The 24,028-nt window shown below is 47.1% G+C and overlaps 1 protein-coding gene across 1 annotated transcript in view; it reads right to left on the reverse strand.

Annotated features, from left to right (window-relative positions):
- Positions 1-22,849, reverse strand: part of sema6a (sema domain, transmembrane domain (TM), and cytoplasmic domain, (semaphorin) 6A) — a gene marked incomplete at both ends in the record, with an annotated part of 51,941 nt that extends 29,092 nt beyond the window's left edge. Inside the window, 8 exons of the mRNA XM_079222522.1 lie at positions 2,210-2,298; positions 2,835-2,954; positions 4,228-4,318; positions 10,291-10,392; positions 10,987-11,049; positions 12,343-12,403; positions 21,936-22,053; positions 22,750-22,849. Coding sequence (XP_079078648.1) covers positions 2,210-2,298; positions 2,835-2,954; positions 4,228-4,318; positions 10,291-10,392; positions 10,987-11,049; positions 12,343-12,403; positions 21,936-22,053; positions 22,750-22,849 — 744 coding nt within the window. The remainder of the gene's footprint in view (positions 1-2,209; positions 2,299-2,834; positions 2,955-4,227; positions 4,319-10,290; positions 10,393-10,986; positions 11,050-12,342; positions 12,404-21,935; positions 22,054-22,749) is intronic.
- Positions 22,850-24,028: the final 1,179 nt, after the last annotated feature.

Genomic DNA, 24,028 nt, shown 5'->3' on the forward strand with positions numbered 1-24,028 from the left:
CACTTATATCTACATAGCCATGTTTCTACAGTAGCCCAGAACGGACAAACCAAACACTCTCAATCACGGCCAATAAAAGGATCTTTTGGTGAGATAAACTGCAGTTTTCAAATTCAAAGAATGAACGTTGAACATCACAGGGTAAGAAACTTTTCCTTTTGATTCCCGGCAGAACATACGGGCCCCTTTATGGTCGTTTGAATGACAGAAATCCTTGGGAGACACCGCAGTGTCTGAATCCAACATTTCATCACTTTAGCAAATTAAAGACACAGAAGAGTAAATTGGTGTGTTTTTGATATACTGTTAAAGAGTCAGCACCTGGCAACAGAAAATGTAAAGTACACGGCTTCAAATAGGAGCCGGAGCTGTAATTACATCTCACAGTAAGATCACACAGTCAGTATTATAATTAGTTGTTGTCACACTATACTTAACAGCAATAAATCTAACTCTGACCTGAAATAGTCCACTAGAGTAAACAGTGTGAATGGGAGAGAACATGCATTTAAACCTGATCTCTACACACACACACACACACACACACACACACACACACACAGGCGACTGCAGAAAACCACACATAAACACACTCTCACCCATGCGTACAATACAACCAATGCAAGAGTGCATGCATAAAAAGAACAGAAAAAAAACACACACACATATGTGTGTCTACATGGGTCGGTTCATTATAGAACTTTTAGAATGACAGAAAAAAAAATTTAGTAGACGATCGCCATCTGAATACCATGGCAAACAACTAAAACAATAAATCCCATGTACTCCAACATACTCCTACTATACTGTGTGCATACTAGTTTTTGTCGAGGTTAAACAGCTCATAATTATCTCTCTAATATCTATTTTATATGGTCGGGAAAGCATCAATAGTTACACGTTTATTGTCAAAAACAACATTTTACAGAAGTGTTTTAATTTGCCTTAACACAATTTTTAGTGACTAGAGCCTGAACACATCACATTGTAAATGAATGACACCTCATGCTAATGCTAGCATCACAGTAGCTAACGGCTAACGTTTACAAGCTCTCCTCCTGCCGAGTTCAACACGGATTGGATGTTCACTGTGCAGCAATATCAGAGAAATATCGCTTCTTGTAACATCCCATATACCAATTCAGTTTCTCACACTTCTGCTCGCTGTGTGTTACCTGCACACACACACACACACACACACGAACGAGCACAAGCGCACTGATCACTCACTCAGAACAAATACCTCAGCCTCGGCTTTGTTAATTCACTCGTGTAACGAAATATTTACCCCTATCTGTTTTCCAGATAGCAATTTACCAATCCAATATTAAAACTACAACCAACACAAACCCGCCACAGCAGATTGATCAATTTGCCATAAAGCACAAACGACGGCTCACGTTGTCAAGCAAGGCCAATCTACTCTGTAATAATGAAGAGATATCAGTCAGGGAATGTTAAATTGCTCTCTGCACCATCAGCTCTACCACCACACGAGTAATTATACTGACATTGCTTTTCAAAACAGCCAGCAGATTGAGAGGCCTGATCTGTATTCATGCCCTGCATAACACACATTGCTGTCACTTCTGGCAGCGAATCCATTATTTCTCTGTTTCTCGTTACCTCCGCTCTGTCCCCGTCCTCTTTCTCACCCTCTCTTGTGTGTTCTCTTTAATTTATTCTGAAGAATACACATTGAGTGATTCATTTCCATTACAAATTATTTCATACCTGGCATCCAATTAAACTCTTTCAGGGTAGGGGTCCAAAGCTGAATTGAGAGGATTAATGGAAAAATGACTGACTGCTACTGCAACACCTGAGGAACGCTTCTTCTTCAACCTCTCTCCGTTGCGTTTCCCAGAGACACTTGGGTGAAATTCCTCTTGGGAAACATCGAGACAATAGGGCGACCGGGGAGCGTTGCCAAAGGGACGCGGACGTGCAATTCAAGCGGTATATTTAGACTTCAAAATGGGATCTCCAGACGTCCACGGATTTGTGTTTTTGGATCTATTTTAGGCCCTGCATCCTGCCCAGTGAAGAACATGTTTGGCCACTTTACAGCTCCTGAAAGCCTTCTTCCAGTTATGTGATACACCCATATCCTGTTAGTTTCCTCAGGCACTTCCTGATTCTCCCGGTAAATAGGAAGTCACCTCTGATTACGATTCAAACAAGCAAGAGAATAGGGCAGGGTGCTTACCTTCCCCATTGTGTTGTACTCCATAGCAATTTCCCGAAAGAAGAAGTAGATGAAGTCCCCGTAATCGACTGCCTGTATAAAGTAGGGCTCTGCAGGAGGAGGAGAAAAATAAAAAAACACAGACAGACAGACAGTAAATATGAGTTAAAGTGACGTTTGTACCATGACAAAACAGTTCTGACACCATATTTCACAGTAAACAGACAGAATATCTGTCATATTATGCGGAAAGGCACCGACTGTGAGCCTTGAGTGCCTCAATCTATCATCCATCATATCAGCGAAACAATTTGCATGCAGGGAGAGAAAGAGGGATCTCTCTATTGAGCTCTGACAGGCTGGACTTGTGCTTGTTTCTCCCCGGGGCTGAGCAATTTACCGGCTACATCAACTCTACCGGGCCAGGTTGGCAAAATAACTGCGTCAAACAGAGCGTGCATAGCATTAGCATAAGTGCTCTTCATACCTAGATTCACACACAAATCGTAAATCACAAACACACGGTCGAGCACGCAAACACAAGTTTTTTTTCCAGCTTGTCAAGTCGGCCTGGTGCCTTCCAGCCAGAGAGACGTTGTGTGTGTTTGTATGTGTGTGTGTGTGTGTGTGTCCGTCCCACGCTCACCTTTCAGCCACTTGGAGTCGTGCTTGACAGTGCGCAGAGTCGGGCTGTCTCCTAGGCTACGATAGATGACCGCATCGATCGCTAGGAAGTCTGTCACGGTGGCCGAGTACAGCTTGCCATCTGGGGAAGGGAACACAGAGACGGTGAAAAGAGCAATAAGAAGAAAAGATGGAGATGGAGAGGGCAGAAGAATGAAGAAGAGAACACAAAAGAAAAAAAGGTGAAGGGAGTATAAAGAAAAAACACGAAAAGCCACTTAAGAGATTCCTGCTCTCTGCGGCTGGGTACACAAACACGGCTCAGACCTGAACCACACAAAGCGAGGAGGCTCTCCGATGGACAACAAACAGGGCTGTGCACACACTTAAACATGTTGCACATTTGTAATTGCTCGCTCTATCGCAAACACACTTCCAAAAGCTCAAACAAACACTAGCGCCCTGTGCGCACGTGCACATGGAAACATGCGTACACGTGCACGCCACATGCTCCACAAACACAATCCGCCACCAGTGTGACCTCAGCCTGCCTCGGCTGCAGCCACAGTGGAAACTCAAACTACATAATTGAAAGGAGAGCAGTCAGAGGAACCCTCTTGATTACTCAGTGCTTCCAGTTCCCTTCAAGCAGCTCTGCTACACATTAAACGGTCAAGCTAGGCGTTGTCGTTTTAAAACAGGCGGGGGAGGGGGACGGCTCATCAATACCGCCATAAATCGGCTCGCGGCAAAGGCGAGCGAGGACTGGATGTCTTCAGCAGCCTGCGGGTCCTGTTACCTCAGAACAATCTCAACCCCGCCAACGGAAAGCTGACTCATTCTGGTCTCATCTGCTCGCGACTTGTTTTCGAGGGGAGAAAGTGAGCGAGAGAGGAGCGGGACGAGAGGAAAAAGGCCAGAGAAAAGACGTCGCCGCGGCACTTTTTGGTGCGTTTCCAAAAAAGGGTTCGAGAAAGCGGCGACGTTCCTCACGCTGAGCAAAAATGTGGCCTCCGGTTTGGCGATTTGCTCGGGCGCACGTAGCACAGATTGGCTCTCAATCTTGACATGTTGTCAGAGCACCGCCGTTTGGAAAGAACCACAGGGTATTAGGAACAATATTAAATACAACCGCGACTAATCCACCCGCTCAAATTGACTCAACTCTCCCATCTAGCTCAACCATGTTCCAATGTTTAATACGTGCAGATAGGAGGAAATTAGGATTAATGGTTTCGCCTCATGGCAGTCAGTGAGCACTATCAAGCATACTTAATCTATTTTCACCTCACGGAAACTTGCGTGACTTTCTCTCATGGCAAGCCACGGGAAAGGACTTGAATGACATTAGCGTTTCCCATTACAGATAAGTAAACGGTTCCTTTGACATTGACTCAGATGCATTTCCATCTTACCAGCAAAGAGGGCCACGTTGGCGTGCTTGGCGTCGTACGGGCAGCGTGCCATCCCGCTGATCTCATCCCCCAGAGCCTCCAGGGTGTCCATCTGTAGGGTCACAAGTGAGTTGAGAGGTCAACAGCAAGACAATGCGGCATCGTCGAACCAAAGAACAGACTTGAGCTACAACTAAGGTGGGAAAACGGTTGGAGGAACAGATCTAGCGAAGGAAATTTCAGCTACCGCTAAGAGAAAATACGTGCGTTAAAGTGGAGAAATGTGGTGAGTCGTAATAGAATAGTCCCCAAAAAGGTGTGCCCAGCCCAGGAGAGAGTCTGTCTAACTCTGACCTGAACTCAAATCCCCCAGATGCCACTTTGGTGGCGTCCTGAGAGCTGTCAAAGCAGGCCTTGTGGAAAGTATTGGGCAAACTGTCATGGAGAGAGATTAACAAAAAGCAGCAGCATGATCCGCGGCAAGGGTGGACGTGGTTTGCTTCCCCCTGCCAATCCTTTATCCTTCAACCTCCACTGGCGTTAAAGTAGAGCTTTAACAACCCTCACGACAGATCTAACCCGGACGCCGCTATGCCCTGGTTTTTGAAGTTCGTGCTTTCGCTGTGAAGAGGAAATAAATGTCTGAGAACATGGCCCTGAGCGTGGGGAATGTGAGCAATTTTGACTAAACCACGGTAGTTTTTAAATAGCATATCATACAGTAGTCATTATTCCAGTTTGCCTCAGCTGTGTCTCGTGCTGAGAGCTTTTCCTTTGGCAAGACTCAATCCCTGATTTGGTATATTTCTAGTTTTAATTCTGCACCTAGAAAATGGAAAAGGCGGGAGCGTAATTTATCCAAACGTACAGCTAATTCGCTCAGTAGTCCCATTTACATAAGCTATTCTGAGGCCTGGTCCATTGTTTAAGCAGCCGGACTGGTGGAGACCACGGCTCAGTGGAATGATCTCTGTCAATTGGAATTCAAGCAAAGTTTTTTCTTGTTTTGCGCCAAGTTTGGTTACAGTGATGGCATGGCGGGAGGATCAGATGTGGGGGAAAGGTCACCAATCGTCCCTCCATGGGTTTCGGGCTTGTCCCCCCTCGCTCTCTCGCCCTCGGCTAAAGAGCGGAGGGAAGGAAAGCCACACTGCGCCGGTCCAGAGGCCGAGGCCAGGGAGCATCACTGAACACACAGTTTGCCTACGAAGCTCACAATACCTCGTCATTTTATTCTTGTCCATCTCTGTTTCTATCTCCGTGGTCCTCCACTTAAACCTCCCCCCTCCTCTCTCTTTCTCCTTCTCTCTCTCTCACTTCTCAACAAAGAGGAGAGCCAAGGCTACAAACTGCTTACGCCGCCCTTTCTGGTCTCTAAACAGGTCATTTTGTTTTCTATTCCTGTCTCGGCGGAAACGGTTATCATCTGCCCACTGAAAAAGGTCACACACACTCCGGTGCAATGCCGGAAAAAGCCTGCCAGAGAAATTGTTGATGCTGATTTGGCATGGAAAATTACAAGTGACCTTTAACAACAAACACACGCTATACCACTGGCAGCGGCACATTTCTCGATTTCTCATTCCCTCTGTTTCTTCAGAAATTAGACGAGGACTGTATACGGAGGCACGCTGGTTTGAAGATATGTATTTTATTAGACAGGGCAGACTGTAATTATAGATTAGGTTGAGTTAATCATAAGGGACGCGGGTGGCTGGAGGTTAGGTGCGTCCGCTGAATCTGAGCGTCTGGGTGTAGCTTGAAAACGTCAGCAGCTTCTGTGTCAGCTACCTTAACGCAAAACAGTCCCTCGCCCTCTGACACACCTCAAACAGTCGCGTATCGCTCACGCCCCACGCACCCTACACCCCACCCCTGTGACTCCTCAGATGATTTCACAGAGGCGGTGACCTCTGTCCGCTGGGCTCGGCCCGGCTGTCACTGATCTATTCCTGCCGTTTGAACAGAGGAAGGCACTCCCAGCCCGGCCGCAGATACACCCAGAGCCCCCTTGTCCCCCCGTAAAACAAAACACACCGAGATCACACTTTCCTGCTGTTGGCCTCGTCTAAACTCGGCCAGTACATAAAATATGAGCAATATCAATCTGCCACACAAAGATTGTTTTAACGGGCAGATTGAAATTATTTATTTTTCTTTTGTCACTCCGTGTACCGGGCGAACCTTATTATGCTGTCAAGAAGTGCTTCAGCTTTGTGGAGGCACAATTCAAAGTAATGGGGAAGGAGAACCGCAGCGCTGTCACACTTTCTCAACAACACGCCGTTCTGTAGGGAGCTAACGTAGCGCCGCAGACAAATTGTACAGTAACCTTGGCTCGGGGTGCAGTGATTCTAGATGAATTAATTACTACGACGGCTCAATGGTGTTTTCCATAGGCTATATGCTAATTAATTAGACAAACACAATGTAGATCCCAAACATGCCCATCAGGAGTGTTATAATTGGTTCAGCATCGGCTCCAGCACTCGGGGTGAGGGACACGTTCTGTGTCTGTTGTTTTTACTCCTTCACTGCTGAGGGATTTGTGGAATCTTACCGAGGACAAACTTGGTGTCGCCATTGTCCCATTTAATAACTGTTGGCTTGAATTCATTTCATCGAAAAGTGAAGAAGAAATTTGTTATCTTAGGGGCATAATCTAATTTCCAAAGTTCCATAATAATAATGGCTTCACCTGATTCATGACTCATGTCCCAATAGTTTGGGGGCAGCGAGGGCAGCTGCCGACAGATTAATCGTAACGGGGGATCCTGGCACGCCGATCGTTTTTCAGACCGGTGTCCTGCGGCTTGCAGCTGAGTTGGATTCCCCCCGCACATTCCTTTGCGTGCGATCCACATCGACACACCTGCGCAACCTCCTCCGTCTACTGTTTAAAAGGTCAGGTGCACAAGGTCACACCTGGGCCTGGAGCGGTTGTGTAAAAACCAAACAAGGACACAACTCCCTGAGAGATTAATGCTCATGGCCCAGTTCTCTGCAACCTGGGAGGAGCTTTCCCTGACCACCTTTTACACCAGAGCCTGAAAACATAATCTTCACAGATGTTGACAGAAATATGTTGGTATTGAATTTCTTTATGGGCGGCATTTTTCACCTTTATTGTAGAAATAGGGGAAAGGGAGAAGGCTACGATGTGCAACAAATGTCCCAAGGCCAGAATCGACAGCTACCATGTTGTTCCAGAAAGATTGATGTTTTCAAAAAAAGATGGTGAACAAACATTGCACAAATATGACAGTAATTTGATTCATTATGTACATACTTGTCAAAACAATTACCAATTAAATACCTTTTACACTGTTTATTATTGTCTTTCTTTGGATTGAATGTCCTTTTCTGTCAATCTTCTGGAGGAGCTGTAGTACACAGAGGCATGTGCGGCGTATTTGTCCCTCCGTTTGCATTATTCCCACGTGAATTTTCCCAGTCCCCCGGAATCAAGTCGAGGACGCGTCCCCCTCCCCCCACACCCCCCAGCATCGCCCGGCAACAGGCGATGAAACCGACTCCAGTCATAGATCAGCTCAGCTGGATGGGGCGTTTATTATTACAACACAGCAAGGGAGTGACGGAGGGAGAAAGCAACAGAGGGGAAAGATGGTGGAGTGGTGGGAGCGAAGGAGGAGGCAGGGAGGGAGGGAGGGAGGGATCGAGGTTGGCAGAAGAGGAGGGAGAGAGAGGGAGGATGAATAGAAAAAGAGAGGGACTTGGGTGCAGTGTGGTGCCCGGGGGCGAGGATTGTGCCGTGGCTGCCAAGGTGTCTGTCTGTGGTTTTTGTTTTTTTTCTGTGTGCATGCATGTGTAAGTGATGTTTCGATACCAGCGCACGGTGAGGGGCGGTATGATGAAGCTAATGAGGAGAGCATGTTGCTTTCGGTTTGAAACCACAAAGAGGTAGCCGGGCAGGAAAGGTGTTGGAGGAGAAGACAGCGTGGAGGTGTATCTGGTCCCTTCTCCCCCCCACCCCCCCTCCACCCCTCTCCGGCTCGCCCTCGCAGCGCTGTTGATTAATGTGGGATGAGGCTGGCCCCGAAACAGAAGCTCTTTTCAGAGCTGTCACACTGGGGAGATGGAGAGGCCAACTGTGGCCAAGGTGGATTTAACCACAAACACACACACCCCACATGCACACGCACACACACACACTTTTTACCAAGCAGAGTGGATGAACCCAGCACGCCATCAAAGGCCTGGTATCTGCCCAGAGAGCCTGCCAGCCTGCCCGCATACAATGTTTCTATGTGTGTGTGTGTGTGTGTGTGTGTGTGTGTGTGTGTGTGGGGGGGGGTAATGATTTTGTAAAAATCTGTGTTTGCCTGTTTGCACAGTTGTCAGTGTTTGTCTGGGTGCATGCACACTTCTGTTTGTTCCCCCCCCCCCCCCCCCCCCCACACACACACACACAGACACACACATGCCCAGACATTTGAGTTTTAACAGTACGACATTTGAAATGCCTTCAATGTCTTTTGACAGCCTTTACATTTCATTTGGAAATTAGTCACGGCATATTGATTCAATTACTTCCAGACTAAAATGGCTATTTCATTCAACCAAAAATAATTACAGTGTAGGCAGTGTGTCGGTGGAATTACTTTTTCAGGGAAAAAAGCAGTTGGAGGCACATTAACTCCCTGATATGGGGTCTAATTGGAACCAGCAAATTTGAAACAAACAAAAAAACACATTTGAATAGAACCCGCCCGATTTCATCACAGTGTCATTGACAGGTGTGTTATGTTTCACGAAATGACAAAAATGTTTTCTTCCTTCAACTTCATCTGAGAGATTTACAGCGGCCATCATGTGCAGTGATTTATGTGCGACGTGCATCGACTTTAATGTCCGTGTGTGCTTGTGTGTTTATGGCCATTTTACCCTTTTAACGACACTCCACCGGACAAGCAGCAGCATCGGCGCAGTGACGGCTCAAAAACAAAAAACCTCGCCACCACAACCGCTATAAAAATTTTAAAAAAAGCCAATGGCGCCTGATAAACACGGGGACATAAATTTCCACGTTCCGCTGCGGGAGAAGTCAGTGGATTGAAAGACGTCCACTCTGTGTGCCAAACCCACGGAGGGGCGACGGAGCGCGGCGTCTTGTTCCTCTGGTAACCCGATCTAAAGTACGAGAGTGCTCCCCAACAAACATAACATCCTTCAGGTCCGAGCCTCAGCCTTTCTGCTTGTTTCTGTTCCCAGCATCGCCTGTGCCTCAAAGTTGGATACATATTTTAGTAACGACCAGTGAATTATTTCCATGGGGAATGTGCTGCTCAGATTTACTCAACTCAGATTGACTCAACTGAGGCGTCAGAAAACATCACAATTATGTCTGTAGGTAAGCTTTTTTTACTTTGAAAGCAGCCCATCTGCTTTTAATATCCGTCTTTCCATCTGTCTGTATTCCTATCTATTTTATTTGTCCATCTGCTTCACTGTATGCCAATGTCCCCCCCCCCCCCCCCCCCCCCCCCCCCCCTCCCCCACCCCTCCTCGTCTTCTTGACATCTTTATGTTTGTCCATCAGGCCGATCTTAACGTCAACCTGCTCTCCTTCTCGACCCGAGGTCGTCAGAAAGCGTCTTCTTCTTGGGTTTTGTTCCTCCTGAAGGAATTTTTGAAACTCTTCCAGACACGCCCACGAATATGAGCTGTTCACAGGGGGGGGGGTCGATTCGTATTTCAGGCCTGCGCCTTCAGTGAGTTAGTGTGTATGCGAGACGGCGCTCTAGGTAGTTAGGTTTCTCCGCTTCTAAATCGAGCGTGTCAAAGTACACCTGGAGATAAAGACATAGGAGGAGGGCCTGCTGAGTTGTGAAAGTCATCCATCTATGCCCATCGCTCTCCCCCCCCTCCCCCCATGTGAAAAACATCCCACAGTGAGTGACAGAAGGAAGGATAAAAAGAGGAGAGAGGAGTTTTAAGAGACAAGGTGCACACATGTGTAACGGAGGTCAGCCGTTGTGTTCTTAAAAGGGCAAAGAGCAACACAGAGCTGGTATTACCTGTGTGTGTGTGTGTGTGTGTGTGTGTGTGTGTGTGTGTGCGTACCTTGTAGGTCCGACAGGAGGGGTTGAAAGCATTTGTCCCACACACAAACAAGGTGTCCTCATTTTGCTGAAGGAGGACTTTGATGAAGTTGTGACACTCGTCCTGCAGGCCGGGAGAGACGGAGAGAGGCGTGAGTCACGAGACATCAGCAGCTTTCATAAGAGACACTTTCACACTGAAAGCTACATGTGGTTTCTTTTTTTTCTTCTTTTTTTAACAAGGGCCTCTTTCTTTCATTCTTTCGAAGTACAGCATGCAGTGCTCCACGGACAAGGGGGAGGCATGTGAAACCAACATCAAGCGCGTAATCATGAAATGTAACATTTCCTCACGGTGCACTAATGAAATCATTATTCATTCTCATTGTTTTGTTAGAATGTACGGCAACTATAGAGAAAACACAGTTGCACTGCTATTTGATATGAATTTGTTGTTGATTGAAATGGTGTTTGAGCTGCAGGGAGTCATTAAACCTCTATGTGTGTGTGTGTGTGTGTGTGTGTGTGTGTGTGTGTGTGTGTGTGTGAGAGAGAGAGAGAAACAGAGAGAGACTGTGAGAAATGACGTCTGTTACAGCTTTTCTGCATTGTATAATGTCTGATTTGCTCTAGAAGTGCTTTGTGAACGAATAGGGTGACATTTGTTCTATAAATGTGTGTGTGTGTGTGTGTGTGTGTGTGTGTGTGTTCTCTCTACCTTGTGTTTTCCTTTCATTCTGCAAGTGTCCACATCTGCCTGTCTGGACTTCCACGTCATTTTCTGGAGAAAGAAAAAATAAAATAAGATAGGAGAAGAGGAGGAGAAGAGGAGAAGGAAAAAACAAGAGGCACCATAGAGGTCAATAACCAATCCATACTGTGATCAATAATCATCATCTGAGATTCTTTGTCATTGATTCCACTAATGAGGCACCTGCTCTGAGGTGAACTTTGTACTAAGCGCTGACTGGAGATTGGTTTACCTCCTTGAACTTCTAATTCGCTAACAGGGGAGGAGGAAATACGATACTGACCCCGGATCAGAGCAGCGTCTGTCCAAGGACAGATCCCGCCTCAGAGCTGAGAGCTCATTTCTGTGGATTGATAGGCTGGCCATCCTACACACACACACACAAACAGCCTTGGCCTGTAGGTCATCAGTAGCCAACGCCTGCCTGCTAGTCAACGTACCCGGCCTCTTTCATTGTCACACACACTTATCAGTCAGTGCTAAGTTATATCTGGCAGCCCCTCCCACCCTGCCACCCTCCACCCCCGCGTGGCCTGAGGGTCAGCGCCGATCTGGCGGTTCAGGCCGCCGCTGTCGTACAGCATGTTTGGAGCTCGGGCCGCTGATTAAAGACCGCTCAGCCATCAATCAATCGGCGCGTCTCCCATTGGCCTTTCATCTGCAGCCCGCTCTCATTAGGACCCTCTCGCCCGGGCTTTGACATTGAAGTGGACGAGGTGGAGGGACGGCGGGGTTGTTACACACACCGCAAGGGCCTTGTTTGAATTCTGTTGGCATGCATTACGTCGAGAGAAAGAAATGATGCCGGCGAGATTGGAATGGAGAGTGGGTTATTACTGCTGAGGGGCCTATGCAAATATGAGGCGCTTTCTGAATAATCAGAAAACATACAATGAGACCTCCTTCCATCTCGTCTTACCCTCTGCTTTTTTACTCTTTTTCTTGGTCCCCCTCTCTCTTTCCTCCCCCACTTCCTCCTTCGTCTTCTCAGCTTCCGTAACACACACACACACACACACCCATCAGCCCTTTTTCCACTGTCCCACTGACGAGAGCGGATGACGCAGGTGCTTCGCTGGCTGATTGATTGGATAATCTTCTCAACGGGGTCAGCGCGTCGAGCTTGGCAGGCTCACGCCGGTGAGTGGGTGAGTAGGACTGCTGGCGGGCACATGCACATACACACTCACACACACTCACACACACACACGTGCGGCTCACACACAAAAACAGCCAGTGGCACCCAGGAGGCGAGTCATTAGGGTTACGTTGCCGATCGCGCTGAGAACAACGCGTCCTCAGAGAGGCGGACGTCTCACTCACCTTACTGAAAAAGATCTCGTCACTGTTGGCAGTGTCCGTGTCCACCGTGTATATGTGATCCCTGCAGAGGGAGGGAGGGAGGGAGGGAGAAAGGAGAGAGAGATGAGAAGATAAGAGTCAAGACAGCAGCAGAGAGTCAAAAAATAAAATGTAACACACAATCAGCCCATCTCCTCTCTGCGGGACAGCAAACTACCTCAGGAAAAATGGGTGCTTTGTATAAACTTTGTTCGAACTTCAAAAAAAAAATGACAATAAACAAAAGGAGGCCAGAGCTATTTGCTCTGTCAGACAGAAACAGTCAACAAAGGTTTAGAGCGCTGTGGCGCAGGCCCGGGGACAAAAGCCTCTTTGTCCACAGAGAAAGGTCCTGAGAGGGGTGTGGGGGGTGTTGGGGTGGGGCGAGGCGGAGGGGAAGGGCTGAGACGGGAGGTGCCAAGTCACTCCGAGCTGTTCAGGTCAATTAAGCCTAGTGTTTGAGCCGCGGGAAATCTATACCAACACTCATTACGGCTCAGACAAGAAGACCTGTGTGTGCCGGCCTGTGAAATATACAGACTTCTCCTGTGTTACACGCTCCGGCCGTATAGGCCGCAGCCGGGCATATGGAAGACATAAAAAACCCACGAGGGTGAACTGCCTCTCCGGCAGCGTGTAGCTGCATCTACGTACCTTGGAGAATTAAGGGTGCAGACGGGGGAGGCTTGTTCTGTGTCGGAGAAGGTGTGAGCGGACGAAAGACAAAAAAGAGAGAGGGGGTTTACCTCGAAACCAAAGGTGACCGCGCCAAAGCGATGTAACCGCTTTAATTTGTCTGAGATTAGCCGCTGAACGTGTTTTTAATCAAAGTGTGCAACAGTGGCGTCGTCAGACTCGCAGCTTAATTACGCTCCCAGCTCCCCAACCTGCGCTCCGCCAGCCGGCTCTGCCTCGCTCTCTCATTAACTAAATCTAATAAAGTCTTCGGAGGAACAGGCATCTCTGAAATGAATCCACTTATATCGCTTTCCTGGGGGCCGCCGCCATCTCCTCCAGGAAGAAAAAAAAAAAAAACACACTCTACTGTGCATTATCGGCCACGACGTCCAAATTGAATAATTAATCTTGGAGAGCAGGTTGAAATTGAGCAAACAGCACCGCTTCCTTAGCGGGGAAGAGGACACATTTCCGGTGAAGCCAAAGGGGCCGAAATCTCTGCCGGTAAAACTGGTGCTTTGTTTTTCTGTCACTTCTTTCCAGGTGTGCTTTAAACTCTTCGACAGCACTTCATTCACCTCACCGGACGCTTTCAGCTATCTCTCCATGTGACTAATAGATCACTATAGATGTACATTTAATTAAATATAGTCAAGTTTAAAGCTAGATGATACAGAAATCTTCAACAGATGGACCATTGGTATGATGTTGCATTCATCTTTTCAGAGTGCAAACCTAATTTTACATGTCTAAAAGGTTAAACATACATTGTACTGTTCTTTAATAAATCATCCATTGAAATTAAAAACGTGTTCATGTCCTATGCAGCCTTGGAAGGAGAAAAGGAAAGGAGGAGGTCAGCCCCAGGTCACTGGGATGTATGCCTTGTCCTTTCTAGATTTAACTTCTCGTTCTCGAAGCAAACGCCAGACGCCAGAAATCGAGTGAACGCTGCTGCGAAATGTTTTTCATTAAGTCGCTCCGGCAGCGCTACCATTTCACTCCTCTGGCTAATTGATCTGGATTGAATTTCCAGGGTTCCTGAATGGCCCCCTGTTTTAGTGCTTCTTTTAACCTTGCTGCCACAGTAACAGGAAGCGCCAACATGTGGTTACAGCAAATGTGATGATTAAAAGGGCAACTGTGAAAAATAAAATCCACACCATTTTAGATAAAAGGAAATGGTCCTAAAGTTCCCCGACTTGCTAATTGAACTTCATTTATATCTATATATTAAAACTCAAACTTTATATTAAAAAAGAGCGAACTAAATCAAAAGCTATTAAATCAGAGGATTACTTGGCGGATTTTGTGTAATCCCAGTGGGTTATTTTACTGCCTGCAATTTTAAAGCGGCTCATGGGTAATGTGCAATCGGCTGCAGCGTAAGTTTGGACAGTAACCGTCCCGGCTACACGCTCCCCAGTCGTATGCCTCTATCCGTCCCGCCCCCCGGCAGCGACCTCGAGGGCCGAGGGCCTTCCAGCCGCGGGGTTTCTTTTGGTTCCAGCTGAGATTAGAGCGAGCCAAGCGATGAGGCGTCCCTCAAACATCCTGACTGGAGTCGGAGAAGGACAATGGAGCGGCTGTGTCTGTGTCAACACCAGCTTTCTAAACACACACATGTGCAAGGAGACCCACCCCCCCCTGCTCCACCCCAGCGTCCTTTTACCCCAACATGTGAACACAAACACACATATGCACCCTTTCCCTCCCCCACCACTGCACCTGAACTCATATAACGACACATTCACGGTCTTCAAGGGACTACAATGGTGGTATTGTACGGCGAAGGCCATTAACTACGAATCCAGTTGAGTTAACATTATTGTGGACGGTTTTACGAGGCAGACCTGAAGTCTGAGAATTGATTTTCTTCTTTCCAGTCAGCCAGTGGTTTCCCGTTTAATTAATAACCAATGAAAATCCACTTTCAGGGTTGGAACCTGCTTGAAACAAGCGATCCATTCAGAGTTGTTATCTGACATGCGACACCCAAAAAACTTTGCATTCACCGACTATTGTTACTATTGGACTTCTTGGTATATCATATATCATTTGTGTTATTGATCAATATGCCCATAATGTTATTGATTAACCGTTAAATCACTTGGCAAAAACATTTTTTTTAAAAACAAGACAATCTTTGGGGAATTTTTGCTGAAAGAAATACTTGACATTATTTCTCAACTATCAAACATATTCAATTAAAATGTATTAAGCTAAGCTACTCTCTGCATTCTGCAGGAGACAAAAGGACATTTGGAATAACCAAACATACTGCAGGTGATGTGGAACGTAAATGTTAAATGTGAGCTCAGACTCATATTTACAGCCCAGTTGGATTTTGTGGGATGTGACCGGGCCAAGTGTATTTGTGCTAATGAATTAATTACGTGCTAACAAAACATGCCCTTGAGCAACATTCCCATCACTTTAACAGATTACGCCACGTTGTTTGTAACACACCACACACCCACAGTAGATCCACACGTGTCGATATCTAAACTAGACGGTTTATGAGAGGCTGCGCTGTGTCTTGTGTGTTGTGACTGTTGAAAACCTTGAAGAAGACTCTACTGACCTAGCCTCAGGCCGAGGTCACATTTCAAGACGGTTCTCCCCCGCTGAGAATAGTTCAGACTAAACAACTGGTCTGAGTAAAATATGCCGTCCAGTTGGGGCAAAACTGTGGCAAAGCGTAATGATCCCAACATAGTCCAACAGCCTGGTTCATTTGCACCGAGCAGCTCGTGTAGATATGGAAGTAGACTCTATTGTTTAGTGTAGATATGTACATATTCACATTGCCCTTGTAAAATTGTTTATGAGAATGAAACATGGCGCAGGAGTGTTCTTCTACTTCGTTTGAGTATTTTTTTTTAACTAAACCAAGCATTTAAAATGAGTATTAGGTGCCTGTTCATTTATCTTTTCCTCTTTGACATTGGTTTAACTTCCTCTTACTGTTGCCTTAGTCACGGTCAGATGGGTGAGAATGATCATGAATTATTAGAAAGCGCTTGTCTGTAGTCTTTAATCCATCCACACTACATCATAATTCATTGATATAGATCTGACCCATCACAAATGGGCTTTTTAAAAGCCTATATTTGTTTATGTGCCAGTCAGAATATATCTGGTGTGACCGGGCCTTAAACGTGGAAGCTTTCCGCAACTTCGTTTACCAACATGCACCGAGGGATGTTGTTCTGCATGTCACCCTCTTTCCCATCATTTCCTCACTCTCAACTGTAAACTATGAATCAAACGTGCCCCGGGGACGACAAAGTATTTTCACGCAAAACAATAAGGAGCTACTGTGTTTTGCGGCTGTGCTGTGATATTTTGAAAAAAGAAACACTGTGAGAATCTGAGGAGAAAAAACGAAACAGCAGAAGCCTTTTGACAGCGTTTTTTACCCGAAACTCAGCGACAAAACAGAAATGTGTGAGTGGGGCCGAAGGTATGCAAATATCCTCTCGGACACAAACATGGAGTCACTGTAAAAGGATGAGCGCGGACGGAGAGAGAAAGGGCCCGAACGGTCAAAGGCAAGACAGTAGAGCGACTGAGCGCAGGGAGTGAGACGGAGTGGGCATGGAGGGTCTCCGGGCGGACGTGACATGTAGCCGTGCGTGGCCGCGGGAACAACCGGGGGCTTTGTTGTGGAAGAATGTCGTTTTCATTGCAGCGCATTTCAGCTGCGGTGACGGCGGCCGGGCCCGGGCTTGGTCCATCTGCTGGGCCTTTGTCAAAACTATCTTGTGAGAAAAGAGAGAAAGAACGCGATTAGCATGCACTCCGCACCTTTGGCCCTCTTTTTTTTCCCCCGGAAACTAAATGCCTGCACGTCCGTCCACCTCCCGCCCGTATTCCTCTCTCTGCATAACTGGATCACGGGCTGCAGAGGAGGGTTACATTGTGCATTGTTTTGGGCTTTCTCCTGGTTCAAGTCCTCTTCACAAAGTGGATGGGAGGGAACCGCGGAAGCCAGCAGGCACCTTTGGGCTGTGTGTGGGGGGGGAAGGGGCGGAGCTGAATGGGCCGAGGGCACCGAGGGGCCCTCGCTGATGCGGTGGCATGAAATACAACAAGCCAGAGTTCACTCACCCCCCGAGCTGAGGCAGCTTGTTCTTTTCGAAGGTTGAGATTCTCATTACGGTTTTCTACATTCTCTCCGCATCTCTTTTTTGCGAGTGTGTTTCTGTGTGTGTGTCTGGGTCAGTGGGGTGAGGTGCATGTTTTCAGCTTGCACACTTAGGCGCAGTTAGACAGGCATGCATACGATCTGCATAAAAGATGTGGCTTATTTTACATTCATCGATTGAATTTCAGTCCGGTGGTCACGAAAAAACATTTTTCCCCACATCTCCAGGCGAGAAAATGCAGAGATAATTAGCGTGCTATCCAGTTAACTTAATAACTTCAATTGTGCTGATGAATTAATGATGTGCACACCAACTGTGAGAACATGCCCCAAGCAATATTCCCAACATTTTAACATAATGTCATGTTGTTTTTATTACACAGAAGATCCACAGATCAGATACAACAACATGTAAGTCCAGTTCCTGCTGTTAAGAATAACTCTTGCCAAGCGCCGTATATATTTTTGCCGGATGAGTGGCTAAAACCTCAAAAGTGTTTTACATATTGTCGGAGGGACGTTGTTTTTTTTTCACGGAAACTTAGTTCCAACTTTTAATTCAGGTGATTGTGACCACTGGAGCCGCGAGCTTTTTGTTTGCGAGTGCGGACGTGGCTGGATGTCGCCGCTGCTCCGAGCGGAGGGAGCGGAGGCAACCGTGTAATCCCAGTCATTAGTGGGTTTTAACAGGATTTGGTGCTGCTACAATAATGGAGACTCTAGTGGCCTCCACTGCGAGACCTAAAGAGACCCGCCAGGGAAGAACCGTGGCCACAGAGGCTCGACTGTTCCTGAGGACTCAACAGAGGGAAGGTAATCTGGATTTTTGAGCCTGTATGTGTGTGGGTGGGTGTGGGTGTCTTTGTGTGGATGTTTGTGTCTCTGTGTGAGTGCAGCTACAAATTTCAGTTCCTCCACTCTCACTGTCTCTCTCACACACACACACACACACACACACACATTCTCTCTCTGGTTCCCATGCTTCCCAGCCTCATAGAGGGGTGTAAACAGAGTGCGGTTGGTGTTACCATGGTGAAAGCCGACTGAGGGCCGAGAATGGCGACTATGCCCTGCATGTGGAGAGACCTGGGGCATGCTCGCTAGGCAGGCTATACAGTAACACACACACACACACACACACACATACAAAAATACGTATGGACTGTCTCGTTCCCTGCTTGTCTCTTCTCCTCATGTGCTTGTATATATATATATATATGTTCTTGGGAAATGAGCAAGTATTATCAATATTTCATGTGCGCTCACCTTCAGCGTTTACTTTCAAATAAAGTGCTCGAGCTAATCAGATGAAACTCTTGCCTGATTACTAGACCCCCCCCCCATACACACACACACACAAACACAGAGGTATGTGTTTTCATAGATCAGAATGATACATCCCCCATAGCACTTTGATGAATTCCCCCTGAATGCCCAACACAGTGTACCCTGACTATGAAATATGGCCGGCAGTGGCAGGAATCCTCCTGCGTCCATCTCTCGCTGCATGAAGAGCAGTTTATTGCTTTCGCCGAGCGTGACTCTGCTGCTAAACACCTCAGAACACGCATGACGGCAGAGACCCACCATAAAGCACCGAGAAGTTTTTATGTCCATCTCCCGCACTTTAACACACATCACGTCTCAGTTTTTCGTGGATAATGTGCAGCTGATTGCCGCCATAAAAAAAAGACAAAAGCCCTGTGAAACAGCAGCTGAACATGAGCCGGCTTAACTGAGTCTCATGTTCATCGGTGGCTTCACAAACAAAACCCCTCTCTCCCCGTTTCAGAAGTGTTTTCTCTGTGCGCGGCTGCATCTGTGCGGAGAGCGATGTAAAGAGGGATTTGTTACTCATCCCTCCTCTTAAGAGCCGAGATATTTGATGAAAATTGAGAGAAATCCCCACTATACTCGATCCAATGCCTGTCTTGTTAAAAGTGAACAAACAAGAGGCTTTTTGATGGCCTTCATATGAAAAGACAGCTGTCTGGTGTCTGATCAGGCTGTCCTGTCCTCTGGATAATGCACCTGATGGAAAGTGAGTCGTGGAATAAGATTCAGAATATTAAGTGCACTAAACTAGTCATGCTCTGAATTCCCAATCAACACTCAATATGTGAGTCTAAGATGGGTAATGATAATTTACACATATTGGAACAGCCGTGACCTCATGAACAAGGGCCATTCTCTGCAATTTCAGCCCACGTATAAAGGCTGAACACAGTACTCCAAAGAGAGCGCCTGATTCCACCAAATCAATACATTTCATTCAAGCCTCCAACCCGGGGATGAATTATCAATCACTGCATCTGTTGCTGAGTTCCTCCATTGCCAAAGACTTGTCTCTTTCCCTCTGTGGATTAAGCCACTTTTGTCTATTTACAATTTCATCAGTTGCTATGTTTGTATGCATCTCACAGCTTAAAAATCTTGTGATTTTATTGCCAGCGACCAAACAGGAGCCAAAAGGGACTTAATACACTGTGCAGCCATTCAAAAAACAGCCTGAAACAGTGTTGAGCTTTGGACCGCGTTCACAGTGGCCATCTGCAAGCTGCCGCGCACCAAGAACTGAGGCTCGCTGGTCTAGAGGCATGATGGCAAAGCTGTGAGATGCTGGCATCAGAATAAACAAGTCATTTGACTGGACAACAGTCATAAAAGCAACTATTGATGTCGCCTAGTTTTTTTCTTCTCCTTTCCCCTGCAGCATTGTCGGTTGTGTCGTAGCTTGAGACTTGCCGGGGTTGACTGTTGGTCCGCTCTCACATTGATTTCTGAAGTGCTGATTGTCTCTTCTGTTTGCCTTAAACTGCTTTGTCATTCAACTTGTACATGTTTTCATCGATATCCTGTTAGTGGCGATGGATTCTTTGTGCGCTGGCTGTCGTTTGTGCGTCCGTGTTATTGACTCCAGCATCCTTCTCCGTGTCAGGATCAATGGCGGTCGTTTGGCTCGGTTTGATCCGGGGCAGCCGTTGCAGTTATTCGGGGGGCCACATACCTCGGGCCATGTGTCAGCATTCCCGTCTGCTTTAAGCAAGTATGTACGACTGGGGAGCGACACACCAGGTGACCTCGCACGTGCACGCACGAGCACGCACGTGCACGCACAACTCGAGCGCTCGCTGTAGTATCCACGCCAACTGGCGCTCCGGCATGTGTTCTGCCCATCCCCCGAAGTACACATCACACTCAAGAAATCACTTTTAAATCCACGCGACAACTGGTCGGCATACTAAAGTGGGCAACACACACCCTCTCTTTCACGCACACCGACACACACACACAGACACACACTCGCAAACAGTCGCAAACAGACCCTTCCAATAAACCCTCTCTCTCATTTCCCTCCCATAGCCCTCAGGCCCCTGACACCTCATGTGGAGCAGGTGGGCGACAGGCAGACCAAAGTCTCTGGCACCACACACACACACACACACACACACAAACACACACACAGGCTCACTCGTTCGCTCTGTTGCCTTTTCCACTCTCCACACACCTCCTCTTAATGACCATAGATACGTCAAAAGGCTCTGCCACTTAAAGCAGCGGCCGCTTAATTTGACATGCTTGGGAGGAAAACAAAGAAAGACCCCTAGTGTGGCTTTTAACAGTATCCAATCAAGCCACTCAATTAGCCACGGACGGCACAGAAAAAACGGATGAGGGTCCATTTTTATTAAGCCCGCTCTGCGGACACATTCAGGAACCGCATCCGAAGTAAACTTTCCTGTTGGACACGCCGCTGCCTGTCTTTATAGAGCGCTCACTTTGCCGTGAGCATTTCCAACATAACAATGACAGGAGAGAAGACAGAATCAATATTGGTTTTCTCCGTGTCTCCAGGTGGTGTAATTGAGCCATATTATCTCTGAAAGATGAGTCACACAAAATTAAAGATGCGCAGGTGAAAAACACATTGACGGATAGACGTGAAGCGATAAAGGCAGGTGACAAACAAGTGTGGGTGGGGGGACAGCTTGGCAGAGAAACAAAGAGTTTTTGTTGGAATTGATTTTGTGAAGGCACAAAACGGCAACAAATAAAGAGTCAAAACGCCTCTATTACAACTGTTACTCTTTATCTGCTGTCTGGATGCTGCACCAAGCGCCTAAATGTGTCTTTTTCTTTGAGATTAGTGTTTAATTCATGTGTAGTTTTCACCACCCGTATAAGTGCATGTGCGTGTTTGTCTGTGTGCGTTTGTGCGTCCGCCTGGCTGTTTAACGAAAACAAGCCACAAGTCTGCAGGGACATCGTACGAGGTAAGAGGGGTTCTGGCAGACAGCAAACCCAAAATAGAAAACAACAAAGAAGTAATGAAAGGAAAAAAGCAAAAGTTCCAGACTGCAAAGTGCTTCAAAGTCTCAGCATTTTGCTCCGAACGAGTCCCTCCTGATCCCAAACGTATTTTAAAAGAAAAACAGCACAACGGGGGTCCAAAGTTCAGGTGGGTAGCTCAACTACAGCCATCAGCCATCGTCAAAAAACGGGATCACGTGTTCACAATCCTCAACTGGCAACAATTGATGAGAATCATTCATAGCTGTAACATCAATCAGCAGCTGTAATATGAGAGCGGCTGATGAAGGATTCAATAATCCTGGTGGATCCACACTCGCTCAGTTTAATTAATCATAATCCACATTGGCCTCAAACTCTACTTGGAACGTCTCCTTGAAAACAGCGACAGTGTCTCCTCGCTGAAAACGGAGAAAAGCGAGCAACGGTCACCCACCTGGCAGTGATGTACAACGTCCTGTTCATGATCTTGATGAGCTGGATGTCCAGTTTGTGCCGCTGCGTGTTGTTCCTGCCGGGTTTGTGGCCTACAAACGCCGGGTACTGCTTGGTGTCTGCAAGGAGAGGACAACGATGAATGCAGCAACTGTAGTACAGTAGTAACACTTTGCCAAGTCTCTCATGGGTTTTAGGGTCAAAGGTCAATCGCCACAGCTGTCGGCGGAGCTCCTCCCTTTTTGACCATAAATTGCAGGCTGAAACTGCGCTGCGCTGTACCGTGCAATCGTTCTATTGTTGGTGGCTTTGGATGAAAGCGCTTGGTTTGAACCAACAATCTGAGAGAGGAGCAGGCCTCCTGGCCAGCAGCGCTCGGTTCGGCGGCCGCCCCCCCAGAGAGAGTATAGGACGGGGCAGGACACACAGAGAAACAGAGGAAACAATGGCCGTATCTTTTATAGCCTGCAACAGCGTCTACGCTATCACACACAGCATTAGGAGGCCCAACAGAAAAATAGCGGATTATCCTTTGATGTCGGGTGGGCTCCGTTTCAAATGCCGCTTTAAGTCCTTCATTTTAGTGTGTGTAAAAGGGACTGTCCTTGGGCGCCAAATTACACTCTATGCTTTCAAAAGTGCATTCAGGGAGAGGGGAGGAAGCAAGGGTTGAGAGGGATGTGGGGGAGCGAAGGCATAGGGCAAGTGAGAGAGATAGAGGGAATAGAGCGCCGGGAGAGAGCGAGGGAAGACTGGATGGGCAGTGCGCGAGAAAAAGAAAGACAGAAAAGAGAAGAGCGAAGGAATAAACTTACAGTTGCCGTGTGAGATGCTGATGGGCTCGCTGTCCTCGGGGAAGCCCGCCCCGGCTATGTGCAGTAGCGTGAAGTAGAGTAACAAGGCCTCTGACCTCATGGTCGCACCAACGCCGCCGCCGCCGCCGCCGCCGCTGCTGCTGCTGCTGGTGCCGCTGGTCCTCTGCTACAGATCTACCTCAGCCTGCACACAGAGAGACAGAAGGAGGAGAGGGATGGAGGGAGAGAGATAGAAGAGGGGAAAGGCAAAATTAAAAAAAAGTTTGTCAAACAAATCTTCCTGCATTCTTTGCATGAAACAAAGAAACGCAGAAGCCGGAGGAGGGGTTTGCGAGGAGAGGCAGAAAAAATAATGTTAGCCACACAGATTTAGGTCCACCTGAATTAGCTGTCTGTGCATTTTGCACGGCCCGTTGCATTCTGTCAGAGATATATTTCTATATGCATTTTCGATGACTCAAGTGAGGCGCGTTGCAAGCGAAACCTGAATTAATTGGATTATGGTGGTAATATGCGTCATAGATCGATGTCAGGCAGAAGAGATCTCTGTGCCTCTCTCTCTCTCTCTCTCTCTCTCTCTCTCTGTGTGGCAGGGTCTTAGTGAAGTGGGAGAGCTCTTGTTGAGATTAACCCTCCTGCAAAGTACCAGCGGTACCTGGAGATGGGGCAGGGTGGCGTGGCAAGAGCCTAATTTCCCACTTTCAGTCTCTTAGAAGAGTAGCAATCCCACATCTCAACTCCTACAGGCAGATAAATACCGCGGGCGAAATCGGTGCATCTGTATGTTGCTGTTAAACTCTCCACTTTGGGTCAGGAACCAGCAGCAGGCTCGTACTTTCTTTTCTTTCCTCTTCATCATATTTCTCATTGCGCTTGGTCTCTACCTTTAACGCCAACTCTTTATTCTCACTTAATTAGCGTGACGCTGGCTAAAGAAACACCTGCATGTGATTGATTATTTACCTTTAAGACACAATGTCCTCATCAAGCTCATTTGCTAATGTAGTGTACATGAGCCAACTGAGGTGGGTTTTATAGCAGGTGCCCTACATTGTGTTGCTCTGATGTCTCATTGCACAAACCATGGCAACAAAGCTTTTCCTACTGCAGTTTGAGGCAACAAATTACACCCATAAATCATCCGAGACAATTATTGCGTCTGTAATCTAATCAAGAATAAAGCATTTAATCTGCATAAAGCACTTTTTTTTTCTTCTTCTTTTCTTTCTCCCCAGTTGAAGCTGCAGGGGTGAGATGTTGCCGGGTAGATAGAGTGAGG

This window comes from Taurulus bubalis (assembly GCF_910589615.1).
Source record: "Taurulus bubalis genome assembly, chromosome: 8".
NCBI lineage: Eukaryota > Metazoa > Chordata > Actinopteri > Perciformes > Cottidae > Taurulus > Taurulus bubalis.